Genomic DNA, 16,485 nt, shown 5'->3' with positions numbered 1-16,485 from the left:
TTCCCCCTCCCCGTGTCCTCAAGTCCATTCTCTAGTAGGTCTACATCTTTATTCCCGTCCTGACCCTCGGTTCTGTAAATTGATACAGCCACTATGGAGAACAGTATGGAGATTCCTTAAAAAACTAAAAACAGAGCTACCATATGACCCAGCAATCCCACTACTGGGCATATACCCTGAGGAGATCATAATTCAAAAACAGTCATGTACCACAATGTTCATTGCAGCTCTATTTACAATAGCCAGGATATGGAAGCAACCTAAGTGTCCATCAACAGATGAATGGATAAAGAAGATGTAGCACATATATACAATGGAATATTACTCAGCCATAAAAAGAAACGAAATTGAGTTATTTGTAGTGAGGTAGATGGACCTAGAGTCTGTCACACAGAGTGAAGTAAATCAGAAAGAGAAAAAAGATACAGATTCTTTCTTTACTGTAGCTCTCCCAACTTCGTTGTCTTCTTTATAAAAGAAGCCCCTTCCTTTGCCCTGCAGGGACTTGCATGTGGCTTTCCCTGGTTACAGACTCTGAATTGAGATTCTCCACTGATTCTAAATAAAACCATCTTTGCTGGAGAAATATCTGGCAGTTTATTTGTTTCAGGTCAACAATTTCATTAAACTTTACACAGTGCTGTCCAATATGATAACTGCCAACCAGATGTTGCTACAGGGCACTTGAAATATAGTCAGTCTCAATTGAGATGTGCCATAAGCATGAAATACATACCAGATTTCAAAGACTTAGTATAAAAAATTTTTAATTTTCTCCTTAATAATTTTACATTGAATCCACAATAAAATAACATTTTGCATGTATAAGATTAAATTTTAAAAATTATTATTACATCAATTTCACTGGCTTAGTTTTACTTGTTAATGTTGCCACTAGAAAATTTGAAATACACATATGACTCACATTATATTTCTACTGAACAAAACTAGTCTAGCTGTCAAAAAGAAAAAAAAAAGGATGGAGGCCACCAAGCAGATACTGTTTTCTAAAAAGAAGAAACAAAAGCACTTGGATATACACTTAGATATACAATTTAAATAATGATACACATATAGGATTTATGACAAATATTAAAGATGGCAGGAAGACAAAGAACAGAAAACAATCTCTGCTGATAATTACATTGTATCATAAAACATGAGTATCATATCATGTTCACTCTGATTTAAGAAAAGAACATCTACATTGAAAAATTATGCCAAATATATAAAAATGAATGCAAAAATGTAATAGCAATATGTTAATATACCACATGTAACCACCAGGTGGAATATCAACTTGTATCACAATCTACACAGTGACTATTTTATTGTATTATAAAACTTATATCTGCATTATTTTATAACTTTTAAGCATTATTTTTATCAGAGACTAAATTGCCTTTCAAATTTCATATATTATTTAGTTGAAAGGATTATCAAATTCATTTAATGATGATTTTAATTTTGCTTTTTATAAGTCATTCACCAAATGATAATTTTGCTTACATTAAAAAAAAACCTGCTTTAGTGTACATGGATTATACAGAATTCCACATTAAAATATTTTATATTCAAATATAGATATATTTCACATTAAAGAAAGCATTTTTTACCCCAACATTAAAAAGTTATTAGGCCACTTATATAATTAAAATGCATTCCTCTCATTATTCTACTAATTATAAAATTCATTTTGAAGAAATATTTAAAGTTCCCCTAACAATCTTTTCCCTCCCAACTTCACCCTTTTATTGTCAGACAGTCTTGAACTCCTCAGGCTTCCTTTGACTGTGCTGTTCATGATGGCATATCTACCACCTGCCAATCTTTCTCCCAAATAATTGATAATCCAATGACAACACAAACTTTTAAAACCATGTATCCAAATATTTTCTTTGCTGCTAAATTAATGTCTCCAAGCATCATTTTTAATTGAAAAAAGTTCCTAAAGCTAATGAATCAAATGCTTTACTTCTTTGAACTACATTTCATAAATGATGTCTTTCTCTAACTCTACTTTTCAATCTATCCCTACTCTCCTTCACTTACCTTTGCTCTCACTCTAATTCACATAATATGAGACAGCTCTTTTACACATTTCACTAGCCTGTTTGATGTCTCTTAGGATTCTTTCAAAATATACACTCATTCATCTCTACCAAATTACCAAACTCCTTGTTACATAAGACTTTTACCTAAGAATTATTCATCCATTTTTTATATCATATCGAAAGCAAGGTACAGGAATACCTTGGAGGTATTGTTAGTTTGGTGCCAGACCACCACAGTAAAGTAAATATCACAATAAAGTGAGTCACATGAATTTTTTGGTTTTGCAGTGCATATAAAAGTTATGTTCATTCTCCAAATAGATCACATGCTGGCCACAAAACAAGTCTCTATAAATTTAAGAAGATTGCAATCATATCAAGCATCTTCTATGACCACAACAGTATGAGACTAGAAATAAACACAGAAAACACTGCAAAACCACAAAATGTTAAGGCTAAACAATATGTTACTAAACAATCAATGGGTCACTGGAAAAACCAAAGAGGACATTAAAAAAGACCTGAAGACAAATAAAAATGGAAACACAGTGATCCAAAAGTTACGGGATGCAGCAAAAACAGTTCTAAGAGGGAAGTTTACAGTGATACAAGCCTACCTCAGGAAACAAGAAACTCTCAAATAAAGAATCAAACCTTACACATAAAGGAACTAAAAAAAGAACAAATAAAACCCAAAGATGGTAGAAGGAGAGAAATAATAAGTATCAGAGCAGAAATATATGAAACAGAGAGTAAAAACAGAAAAGACCAATGAATCAGAAGCTAGTTCTCTGAAATAAAAACATATTGATAAACATTTAGCCATGTTCATCAATAAAAAAAGAGGGCCCAAATAAATAAAATCAGAAAGGAAAGGGACAAGTTACAACTGATACCACAGAAATACAAAAGATCATAAGAGAATACTAAAAATTATACACCAATAAAATGAACAACCTAACATAAAATAGACAACTAAGAAGAAATAGATAAATTCCTAGAAATGTACGCTCTCCCAAGACAAAATCAAGAGGACATTTTAAAAACAGACCAATTCCAGTAATTACATTGAATTAGTAATCAAAAAACTCTCAACAAACAAAAGTTCAGGACCAGATGGATTGACAGGTCAATTCTACCATCATTTAAATCACTTAGGCATTTAACCATCATTTAATCATTTAACATTTAACACAATCATTTAACACCTATCCTTCTCAAACCTATTCCAAAAAGTTGAAGAGGAAGGTATGCCAGATTCACTATGATACCAAAACCAGACAAGATGCCACACAAAAGAAAATTACAGGCAAATATCACTGATGAGCAGACATGCAAAAATCCTCAACAAAATATTAGCAGGCGGAATTCAAAATACATTTAAAGGATCATAGACCATGATCACGTAGTATTTAACCCAAGAATGCAAGAATGGTTCAACATCTGCAAATCAATAAATGTAGTACACCACATTAACAAACCAAAGGTTAAAAAGCATGTGATCATCTCAATAGATGCAGAAAAATCTACTGTCAAATTCAACATCCATTTATGATAAAAACTCTTAACAAAGTGGATATATAGGAAACATACCTCAACATAATAAAGGCTATACATGACAAGCCCACAGTCAACATCATACTCAGTGCAGAAAGGCTCAAAGCATTTCCTCTAAGAGCAGGAACAAGAAGAAGATGCCCACTCCTGCCACTTTCATTCAACAAAGTAATCAAGGTCCCAACCACAGAAATCAGATGAGAAAAAAAATTAAAAGGAATCCAAACTGGAAAGGAAGAAGTAAAGTGTCATTCTTTGCAGATGACATGATACTATATATATATATATATATATATATATATATATATATAAGACATATATATACATATATATATATGAAATTCTAAAAATGCTATCAGAAAACTATTAGAACTAACAAATACATTCAGTAAGTGTCAGGATACAAAATTAATATACAGAAATATGTTGCATTCCTATACACTAAAAACAAACTATCAGAAAGAGAAATTAAGAAAACAAGTTACAACTGCATCAAAAAAATAAAATACCTAGGAATAAATTTAACCAAGGAGGTAAAAGATTTATACTCAGAATACTATAATACATTGTTGAAAGAAATTGAAGATGAAGCAAAAAAAATGGAATGACATACTATGCTCACAGATAGGAAGGATTTATATTGTTAAAGTGACCATAGTATCCAAGGCAATCTACAGATTCAAAATCATCCCTATCAAAATACCAATGGCATTTTTCACAGAACTAGGATCAATAACTCCCAAATTTGTATGGAAATCTCTGATAGACAAAACAATCTTGAGAGAGAAGAAGAAAGCTTCAGGTATCACTCTACCTGATTTCAAAGTGTACTACAATGCTACTGTAATCAAAATATTATGGTAATAACAAAAACACAACCATACATCAGTGGAACAGAATAGAGAACCCAGAACTAAACCCACATTTACATGGTCAATTAATCTACAACAAAGGAGGGAAGAATATAAAATGGACAAAAGACAGATTGTTCAATAAATAATGTTGGGAAAACTGGACAGCTATATTCACAGGAATTAACCTGGGCTAATTATTCACACCATACACAAAAATAAACTCAAAATGGATTAAGACTTAAGTGTAAGAACTGAAACTATAAAATGCCTAAAAGAAAAAGTAGGCAGTATACTCTCTTACATTCATCTTAGCAATATTTTTTTGGATCTGTCTCCACAGGCAAAGGAAACAAAAGAAAAAGTGAACAAACGGGACTATATCAAACCAAAAAGCTTTTGTACATCAGAAGAAACTATCAAGAAATAAAAACACAGCTTACTGAATGAAAGAAGATACTAGCAAACAATATATCTGTAAAGGGGTTAATATCAAAAATGTGGAAGGAACTCATACAACTCAACAACAATAAAAACAAACAAACAGAATAAGAAATGGGAGAGGACCTAAATAGACAATTTTCCAAAGAAGACATACAGATGGCACATACACCAGGCACATGAAAAGATGCTCAACATCACTAATCATCAGGCAAATTTCAAATCAAAACCTCAATGAGATATCACTTTACACATGTTCAGAATGACTATCAAAAAAGACAACAAATAACAAGTGTTGGTGAGAATATGAAGCAAAGGGAATCCTCATGTATTGCTGGTGGGATCGTAAATTGGTGAAGCTACTATGGAACACAGTAAGACAAATTCTCAGAAAAAGAACCGCCACATGATCCAGCAATTTCTCTTCTGGGTATTTCCCCAAAGAAAACAAAAATACTAATTTGAAAAGATATATGCACACCAATGTTCATTGCAGCATTATCTATAAAAGCCAATATATGGAAGCAACCCAAGTTTCATTTGATAGATGAGGAAGATGATACACACACACACACAATGGAATATTACTTAGAAATTTTAAAAAATTGAAATCTTACCATTTGCGACATGGATGAATCTAGAGGGTATTATAATAAGTGAAGTAAGTCAGACAGAAAAAGACAAATACCTCATGATCTCACTTATATGTATAATGTAAAACAAACAAACAAATAAAACTAACAAATAAAATGAAAACAGACTCATAGATACAGAGAACTACTGGATGGGTGCCAGAACGTAGGCAGGTAGTGGGTATGTGAAATGGGTGTAGGCAGTTAAGAGGTACAAACCTGTAATTATATAATAACTAAGTCATGGCATACTACACAACATAAGCAATATGTTCAATAATATTGTAATAACTTTCTATGATGATAGATGGTTATAAGACTTATCCTGGTGATAATTTCATAATCTATGCAAATGTTAAAATACTTTGTAGTACACCTGAAACTAACAATATTGTATGCCAACTCTATTTCATTTTAAAATGTTATGTTCACACTGTACTGTTGTCTATTAAGTTTGCAATAGCATTATGTCTAAAAGAAACAATGTGCATACCTTAATTAGAAAATACTTAATCACTAAAAATGCTAATATCATCTGAGCCTTTGGCGAGTCACAATCTTTCTGCTGGTGGAGGGTCTTGCCTTGATGAATTTTTCTACCCATGTAAGCAAAAGAAATAAGGAGAGGTGCTTCCTCAGGATAGGCCACTTTTTCAATCAAATTTCTTCCTGTATTAACAGTAGTGCTTGGGTATCTAGACATTTTCATCTTTTGGGGCTTGGCTGCTGGCTTATATAAAACACAGAGAGAATGGCCTTGCTTAGATCTTGAGCTTTAACCTAGTGCTTCAGCTTTGTTTACCAGTGAGCTCTAGGCTGGAATAGAGAACACTAGCAAAGTAAAATTAAGTGAATTTGATTTCCCACTTGTCATTCTCCTTTGGTATCTGTATATTCAGTCCCTTCAGGAACAACCTAAAGAAACAGTTATCTACAGCAAGGTGATATTTGAGCATGTCTGGGTCCCTTGGTTTAACGTCATTTAAAAACACCTCAATATCAGTCCTACTTAAAACAGTAGAAACAGTGGAAAAATACTTTAAAAAGAAAGAGAAAAAGTAGTGTGTTCCACTCATTAACATGCTGTGGTATGCAGAGGGAGACCATGATTTTGGAGCTCTGCTTAACTATTTTTATTGGCAATCACCAGACATAATTCCAGAGTTTTGTTTTGCTGTTTGTTTGTGAGGTGTGTGTCTTTTTCTTCTTTTTGGAGGGGGAGTTCAGGTGTGTTCCCATGGATGATAGGTGTGGAAAGGTTATAGGAATCTTCAGAGAGATTATGAGATACAGAAATTTGAGAATCACTACTCTAGATATGAAACTAGAATCTATAAATTGTGCATAATGAGGACTCATCAAGTCCAAGTTGAAAATCTTTACTATATTACTAGAAAGAAGGACGACCTCTATTTTATTTCACAAGTTTGATACAGCCATTCTTAAAATCTCATGTGAACACCTCAGTAATGCTTAGAAAAACAAGACAAAAAAATTCAATATAAAATTAAAATTTGAAAATGTGGTCATTTCAGCATATTTGCTTCTTAAAGCATTATAAGTTTTAAGAGCAAAAACAAAAGAAAAGACAATGCCTTACCTTCCATCTCGATCCCAGTCATACACCTCTACTTTGACTGTTCTGTCCATGGGGAAAACATACACACAAAGTGAAGTTACTTAGTAAGATCAAATTAACATATGATTGAATGTTAAAAAATAAGTTATAGATTTTCTTAGATAAAATAGTATATGCTTTCAGGTTTTACAAAATAGTTTAAAGTTGATTTTGCTAATTTTAATACTATTCTTCAATTTATATCTTAAAATAGGTTTCTAAAAATCATACATATTTTTAATTCTTTAAACAGAGTAAGAAAGTATATGGGAAAAGCATTTATAATTTGACATAGCTTCTCGATGGAGAGGTATAGAGCTACTCCTCCACTCTTCAAAACCATTATCTTAGAGAAGTAATTCTCAAACTCAGCATGGATCAGAATCACATGGAGTGCTTGTCAAAACGTGAATAGTTGGACCTCATGCCCAGTGTTCCCAGTTCAGTAGGTCTGGGTTGGGCCCAAGACTTTAATTTCTACAAGTTTCATCAGGTGCTGCTGATGCTGCTAACTAGGAACCATATTATAAGAATCACTTTCTTAGAATGAGTCCAATTAAATAGAGTTATGATACTATTAAATGAATAAAGTGACAGTCAAATAGCATAATAAATTTTAAAGTAAATTTAATGACATATACCAATATACCAATCAATAGTTCTTTCTATGGTATTTGTTAATATAATAAGTCTTCATTTTTCTAATATACGAGTAATAAGATAAAAAAATATCTTTTGGGGTGAATAGAGGTTTTTGTATTATAATCTTACAATCAACTTTCATAAGAAAAAGAAAACAACTTTGATACTAAAAATCTTCAGGTATATTGTGGGAAGATCTTCAGGGCCACCTCACCCACCTATTTGTAAAACACCAGAATTTCCTTGTTCTACATCTCTAGAACCTTTATAATTCAGCAACCATGGGAGCAGTGATGTCAAATAGGATTCTCAGGAGTAAATCAGGGTTTATAACATATTTAGTCATAATCTTATGTATCTTGTATATTTACTTATTCCTCTCTAGAAAGATAATACCAAATGAAAATCTTGAGGAAATGAAAATTCTGGGATGACTTTTGAATATGTTAAACAAATATTCAATATATTTTTATCACTTTGCACATTTTTTTCTTGAAAAATTAGTTAAACCAAATTTTAATTTCTCATATTATCCCTCCTCCCCAAATCATTGTGGATTAAAAAAAAAGTTATTTAAAAATTCTGAATAAATCAACTATGCTTTTGTAAATACACATTTACATTGGTAAAGGAGCCAACTTAATTTTTAAAATTCAACTTAGATTATTGGATACAAAATCTATAGTCAATATTCAAAACTCTCAGAAAAGTTGTCATTTATTTTACCTGTCATAATCGCCATTACATAAAGCTCTAACTGAGATCTTGAATGCTTGCCAAATAGGATTCAGAGTGTTTTTGACAACTTCTGTTTTATGACAAATTGTAAAACTGTAAAAAAAAGTTTTCAGTTATTTTCATGATTCAGTTATAATATATTGTTTTAGTAGTCATTCTTCTGTTTCTTTTTGTGTAGAATACATGTTACCAGTCCCTCTGTTGCTGCTATATCAGTCAATAAAAAGAGATTTGCAGTTTTAAAACTTTAAAGATTAGCTCATCATAACATAAAGCAATGAGATTTCACAATGAGTTTACTAAAAATGATCTGCAAGTTCAATAAATCCTAAAGCTGCATTGTAAATACTCTCTATAAAAATTGTGGTGACAAATTGATACAGTGAAAAGTATCCATGGGTCAATAAGAATATGAAAGTCATCAGTAACCCTGAGAAGGGCAGTTTTGCTGGAGTGCTGGAGACAAAAATCTGGTTGGAATGGGTTTAAGAAAGAGAAGAGAAAATGAGGTAGAGTGTATAAACAACACTTTTGAGCAGTTTAGCTGTAAAGAGAAAAAGATAAATTGGGGATAGCTTAAAGGGGAAAGATTAGTCAAGTGAAAGGTTTGTTTTTTGTTACTTTTTAATTTTTTTCAAGATGAAAGAAATAACAGCAAGCTTGTATGCTAAAGGAAAAAGTACATTAGAGAGAAAACAATCTGTGATGCATGAAAGAAAGGGGATAAAAGAGCAATGTCCTGAATTAGATGCAAGTGGATGGGATAGAGGAAATCAATGGAGGGGTTGGCCTTGGGAGCACAGATAGTCACTTTGCAGAGCATTCAGGAAGGTAGAGCACAGGGGTAGATGCTGTGATGGGATCTTGAGGAAGTTCTCCAATTGCTTCCATTTTCTTATTAAATAGAAAGCAAGATAACCAGCAGAGAAGGAAGAGGGCAAAAGTGCTAAAGTGTCTGGGAGGGAGGGAACACTGATGGATTAAGGAAAGGGAGTAAGATTCCTGGGGAGGGCTAAGGGCCTATTTAAGATTAACATAATAAATTTATAGTAAGACCACTCAGTATGTGGTTCTTTCTTTCTTTAAACTGTTGACTCTATATACCTAAAGAATCCCTAGATGGAAGAAAGATAGCAATTCAACAATATAAAATAAGGGGTAGAATACATGGAACCTTAAACTAGGTTTTCTGATTCAAATTTCAGTATTGTTTCCACCAAATCATTCAATCTCCAGACATCAATCAGGTCCTGGAAATGTTTTTGCCTAAATACAAATTTATGCAGCAGTTACTAAGCTATAAAATGTTTTAAATAATCTTGGTTAGAACAATACCTAAACACAATCTTCACTAAAATCTTAGTCATCAATTGTTCTAAATTCAAGGTATCCCTCTAATAGTCATTAACATGAGAGTTATTACATAACTACCATAGTGAACATACTGTAACTAAACCTCACAAGAAAATAATCTCATTTTGAAAGGGCCTTGAGTCAATTTTCCATTCACAGGCAAGAAAGCATCTCTCTGCATTAAGAGATCAAATAGAAACATAATATAAATGGATAATGTATTCAATGTAATATTTATGGTATTAGTGCCATACTCTTCCTGGTAGTATCCTCACCTATCTAAAGAACATCATGTTACTAAATTGACAGAGCTTAAGAGAATATGTGTGTATATAATGTGGTAAAATGCTCTCAAAGTTGAGTCAACCAGAGTAATGTAGGAATCACTGGGGGCAAAAGACATTAAAAGAAAGATGGAGGATAGAAAAGATTCTAAAAGGTTAATCAACAGCCAACATCATCCTCAATTGGTGAAAAACTGAAACCATTTTCACTAAGATCAGGAACAAGACAAAGTAGCCCACTCTCACCACTATTGTCCAACATAGTTTTGGAAGTTTTAGCCACAGCAATCAGAGAAGAAAAAGAAATAAAAGGAATCCAAATCAGAAAAGAAGTAAAGCTATAACTGCTTGCAGGTGACATGATAAAATACATAGAGAATCCTCAAGATGCTACCAGAAAATTATGAGATCTAATCAATGAATTTGGTAAAGTAGCAGGATACAAAATTAATGCACAGAAATCTCTGGCATTCCTAAACATTAATGATGAAAAATCTGAAAATGAAATTAAGAAAATATTCTCATTTACCATTTCAACAAAAAGAATAAAATATCTAGGAATAAACCTACCTAAGGAGACAAAAGACCTGTATGCAGAAATTTATAAAACACTGATGAAAGAAATTAAAGATGATACAAACAGATGGAGAGATATACCATGTTCTTGGATTGGAAGAATCCACATTGTGAAAATGACTCTACTACCCAAAGCAATCTACAGGTTCAATGCAATCCCTATCAAACTACCACTAGCATTTTTCACAGAACTAGAACAAAAAATTTCACAATTTGTATGGAAACACAAAAGACCCCGAATAGCCAAAGCAATCTTGAGAACGAAAAATGGAGCTGGAGGAATCAGGCTCCCTGACTTCAGACTATACTACAAAGCTACAGTAATCAAGACAGTATGGTACTGGCACAAAAACAGAAAGATAGATCAATGGAACAGGATGGAAAGCCCAGAGATAAACCCACGAACATATGATCACCTTATCTTTGATAAAGGAGGCAAGAATATACAGTAGAGAAAAGACAGCCTCTTCAATAAGTGGTGCTGGGAAAACTGGACAGGTAGATGTAAAAGTATGAAATTAGAACACTCCCTAACACCATACACAAAAATAAACCCAAAAAATACCCAACTCAAAATGGATTAAAGACCTAAATGTAAGGCCAGACACTATCAAACTCTTAAAGGAAAACATAGGCAGAACCCTCTATGACATAAATCACAGCAAGATCCTTTTTGACCCTCCTCCTACAGAAATGGAAATAAAACCAAATGGGACCTAATGAAACTTAAAATCTTTTGTGCAGCACAGGAAACCATAAAGAAGACCAAAAGACAACACTCAGAATGGGAGAAAATATTTGCAAATGAAGCAACTGACAAAGAGTGAATCTCCAAAATTTACAAGCAGCGCATGGAGCTCAATAACAAAAAAACAAACAACCCAATCCAAAAATGGGCAGAAGACCTAAATAGACATTTCTCCAAAGAAGATATACAGAGTGCCAACAAACACATGAAAGAATGCTCAACATCATTAATCATTAGAGAAATGCAAATCAAAACTACAATTAGATATCATCTCATACCGGTCAGAATGGCCATCATCAAAAAATCTAGAAACAATAAATGCTGGAGAGGGTGTGGAGAAAAGAGAACACTCCTGCACTGTTGGTGGGAATGTAAATTGATACAGCCACTATGGAGAACAGTATGGAGGTTCCTTAAAAAAACTACAAATAGAACTACCATATGACCCAGCAATACCACTATTGGGCATATACCCTGAGAAAGCCATAATTCAAAAAGAGTCATGTACCAAAATGTTCATTGCAGCTCTATTTACAATAGCCAGGACATGGAAGCAACCTAAGTGTCCATCAACAGATGAATGGATAAAGAAGATGTGGCACATATACACAATGGAATATTACTCAGCCATGAAAAGAAATGAAATTGAGTTATTTGTAGTGAGGTGGATGGACCTATAGTCTGTCATACAGAGTGAAGTATGTCAGAAAGAGAAAAACAAATACCGTATGCTTACACATCTATATGGAATCTAAGAAAAAAAAAAAGCCATGAAGAACCTAGGGGTAAGATGGGAATAAAGACACAGAGCTAGTAGAGAATGGGTTTGAGGGTATGGGGAGGGGGAAGTGTAAGCTCTGACAAAGTTAGAGAGTGGCACAGACATATATACACTACCAAACGTAAAATAGATAGCTAGTGGGAAGCAGCTGCATATCACTGGGAGATCAGCATGGTGGTTTGTGACCACCTAGAGGGGGATAGGGAGGGTGGAGGGAGGGGGACGCAAGAGGGAAGATATATGGGAACATATGTATATGTATAACTGATTCACTTTGTTATAAAGCAGAAACTAACACACCATTGTATAGCAATTATACTCCAATAAAGATGTTATAAAAAATAAAATAAAATAAAAGGTTAATCAAAATATCTAAAAAAGAAGGAAGAAAATTAAGGGAGATAATGGAGAAATAGGAGAAAAACAGAGGGAATCAAATGAGAAAAAGCAAAAGTACACATAAATGTTTAAGAAAAATTCATAGGGACAAAAGTATGTATATTGTTTTCATAAACAGGCATCTGCCTATCTTCATAACACTACATATTCTTAAAGATTCACAAAGGGACTTTCTCTTCTTCTCTTATATCATATTCTAATATATACCAATCTTTGGTATGGTGATAGATATAGATACCTAGCTATATAGGTATCTAGATAGGTAGGTATAAGATAGATAGATGATAGATGGATGATAGATAGATAGATAGTAGATTAAATCAATAGAGAGCTAGATAGAAATAAAGCAACCAATGAACCATCTTAAAACTAACATGCTGAATAATCTACTGACTTCTAGGCCTTTTTGCTTACAGTTAAATCAAAATTTCTGTCATATTCCTAGTATTATCAGCAATAGAAATTAAATACTTTGAAACTTCTCTTAATAAAGTGACTCACCTTCTTAGTGAGCTACTTGTAAGTGAGGTAGTCATCTGTCTTCTATTAATCATTCTCATTTGTAAAGCATTAGATGTGATATAGACACCAAAATCTCTCTAGTATTCCAGCACTAGTGTAATTAGGAAAATTCTAACAGGAGTCTGAGGTAGCTCTTTCTACTATTCAGGAGTATTGCTATATAAATATAAATGTGTATGTATATATGTATTACACATAGTATTATAAGAAAAATATTTTTATTAAAAAACCTGTTAAAAAACTTTAAATGAAGCCAATTACCATAAAACAGTTATTCCAAAGGAAAATTATTACCTAATTATGAATACAGGTCAAATTACTAAATAATGTGAAAGCAAGAAAATAAGAATTTATAATCATATATTATAATGGATTTTCATTAATGCTTACAGTAGAAATTAAGTTTTACTCTTTCTTATAATATGAGCCTCAACCACTAGGAAACAAGCAATTTCTGAAGTAGCTCTGTGTTCAAATATATCTTAAAAATGAAGATAAAGTCTTTGCAGTTACAAAGACACACATAAAAATTGAGGAGTAAAAGCATTTTTATTCATTCAAAACTCATCAGAACAAAACATACGTATATACATTAATACATATGACCTAATATATATATTTGGATCTAGCTGGTGAACTATTTTCTGTGTGTATATGCAAGTGGAAAGTTTTCTGAAATGAGATTCACAAAATTTTAGCAATAGTTATTTTTAAATGATTTGAGATTTTTGGATTAGTTGCACTCAACATTTATATTTTATTTAATCAACAAGTTAATACCATTTTTATAAGCATAATAAATTTTGTAATATATTTCTTACAAGGAGCATTAAATGTATGATAGACTGAAATTCTATAATTGTACAACAAATATTTCTAAGAAAACTAGTAAGAATAAAATATAAAATTCAGGAAAATAAGTCATTCAAACAGGAGGAAACATAAGAACTTTTTAATTCAAGAAAATTTGAACAATTCTTTAGTTTTTTTCCTAACTGCGAAATGACTGGAAAATATGATTATTTTATCCACTGTCCAATATTTTTCACATGGGTAAATTAGTGTTCAGATACAAATGCTACTCTAACATTTTTACCACCAAAATAGAAAAGAAGCATGCAAAATCCAACAATATGATACCATAAAAAAATTAACCAACAGTTGCCCAGTAGCTGCATCAGCAAAATTCATACACTCTATAAAGCTTCATTTTATATTGCTCAGTATAATCACTTTAAATAGCAAACTTTCTGTTTTTATGTACCATTTTATACTTATTACATAACATTAACATGTTGTATAATTTCATATATAAGTGAAGCAGGTTACATTTTTCTTACATTCTATCACCCTAATTTTAATCTCCAAATGACATTTTCTGTTTAGCTAATATTTTATTATGCACAGTTAAGGAAAACAGAAGAGGAAACATTATACCATAATAATAACAGCTAACATAATTCTTATGTTAGGGAAACTTCTAGATGATTTTTGTGTAGTAATGCATTTGATACTCTCAACAGCCCTGGGACATAACTATGATCATAGCCCATTTTACAGATGAGGAAACTGAGTGTCATATGAGTTTAAAAACTTGCCTATGGTCCCACAGCTATTAAGTAGCAGGGTCACGGTTTACACCTAGGGAGCAGCTGGACCTTATTTAGCTCATAAATTTAGCCAATAAACTTTTTCATTACTACTGACAATACAATAAGAATCATAGAAGATAACAATAAAATGTATTTCATGGTAGAGTCATATGTATTAAATTACATTCTGTACAATGGAATACTACTCAGACAATAAAAACGAATGAAAACTTTGCCATTTGCAATAATATGGATGGACTTAGAGGATACTATGCTAAGTGAAATAAGTCAGACAGAGAAAGACATATACTGTATGATATTACTTATATGTGGAATCTAAAAACTACAACAAACTAGTGAATATAACAAAAAAGAAGCAGACTCATGGATATAGAGAACAAACTATTGGTTACCAGTGATGAAAGAGGAGAGAGGAGGAGCAATGTTGGGGTAGGAAAATAAGAGGTACAAACTATTTTGTATAAAATAAGCTACAAGGATATAGTACAATACAGGGAATGTAGCCAATATTGTAAAATAATTATAAATGAAGTGCAATCTTTAAAACTTGTGAATCACTATATTGTACGCCTGTAACTCATATAATATTGTATATTAACTATACTTCAATAAAAAAATAAAATAAATTATAACTCTATAATACATTTTCAAATCACAAAGAAACCAGTCTAATCATAACTGGTAAAATATTCAAATTACTAGAGGGTAATGAAAAATTTTCCTGAATGTTAGATATCATTGAAAAAACCCTGTAGAATAAAAAGCAACCCCTAAACTCTATATTCTTCTCCAAGAAATTGGCTTAAGGGTTCAATTCTTTAACAAAATATTTTAGTTTCATAATTTTAGATTTCCACAAACATATAAATCATCCATTCTATTAAGGCAATAATATAATTTTAGGAAAAGTAAAGAGGAAATGTGTCTATGAAACTGAAAATCATTCATTATAAATGTCAAAAAAACATATTAAATGCCTATAACGTTACACACTATTATTGAGAATAAAAAATCAAATCAATTTTTTGAATACCAAAACATTTGACTGTTTATCAATTTAATATGAATATCTGAGAAAAACTGATAATTTAAAGTCATACTTATAATAGCCTTAAAATTCATAAAAGATAAATCTACCTGCCATCTTCATTACTTCGATAAAATACAAGAAAAGGATCTGATTTTCCAAAGAAGTCCTTCTTGTCCAATTTGTTCGCACAAAATTGCATCAGAACAGCATCCTACAAACAAAATTAATAAAACAGCTCAAAACCTGGGTGAAGGAGAGGGAGAAGATGGTGGAAGAGTAAGACGTGGAGATTACATTCCTCCCCACAGATACATCAGAAATACATCTACACGTGGAACAACTCCTACAGAACACCCAATGAACGCTGGCAGAAGACCTCAGACCTCCCAAAAGGCAAGAAACTCCCCACGTACCTGGGTAGGGCAAAAGAAAAAATAAAAAGACAAAAGAGTAGGGACAGGGGCTTCCCTGGTGGCGCAGTGGTTGAGAGTCTGCCTGCCAATGCAGGGGACACGGGTTCGTGCCCCGGTCTGGGAAGATCACACATGCCGTGGAGCGGCTAGTCCCATGAGCCATTGCCTCTGAGCCTGCGAGTCCGGAGCCTGTGCTCCGCAACAGGAGAGGCCACAACAGTGAGAGGCCCGCG

The 16,485-nt window shown here is 32.5% G+C and overlaps 1 protein-coding gene across 1 annotated transcript in view; it reads right to left on the bottom strand.

The window, feature by feature from the left end:
- Window positions 1–16,485, bottom strand: part of CPNE8 (copine 8) — a 302,127-nt gene that overhangs the window by 142,435 nt on the left and 143,207 nt on the right. Inside the window, exons 7-9 of the mRNA XM_007459917.1 lie at window positions 15,947–16,050; window positions 8,522–8,626; window positions 7,136–7,177 (exon numbers count right to left, since the gene is read on the bottom strand). Coding sequence (XP_007459979.1) covers window positions 7,136–7,177; window positions 8,522–8,626; window positions 15,947–16,038 — 239 coding nt within the window. The 5' untranslated portion in view covers window positions 16,039–16,050. The remainder of the gene's footprint in view (window positions 1–7,135; window positions 7,178–8,521; window positions 8,627–15,946; window positions 16,051–16,485) is intronic.

This window comes from Lipotes vexillifer, unplaced genomic scaffold, assembly GCF_000442215.2.
Source record: "Lipotes vexillifer unplaced genomic scaffold, Lipotes_vexillifer_v1.1 scaffold2018, whole genome shotgun sequence".
Taxonomy (NCBI): Eukaryota; Metazoa; Chordata; class Mammalia; order Artiodactyla; family Lipotidae; genus Lipotes; species Lipotes vexillifer.
This window is presented reverse-complemented; position numbering and strand designations above follow the sequence as displayed.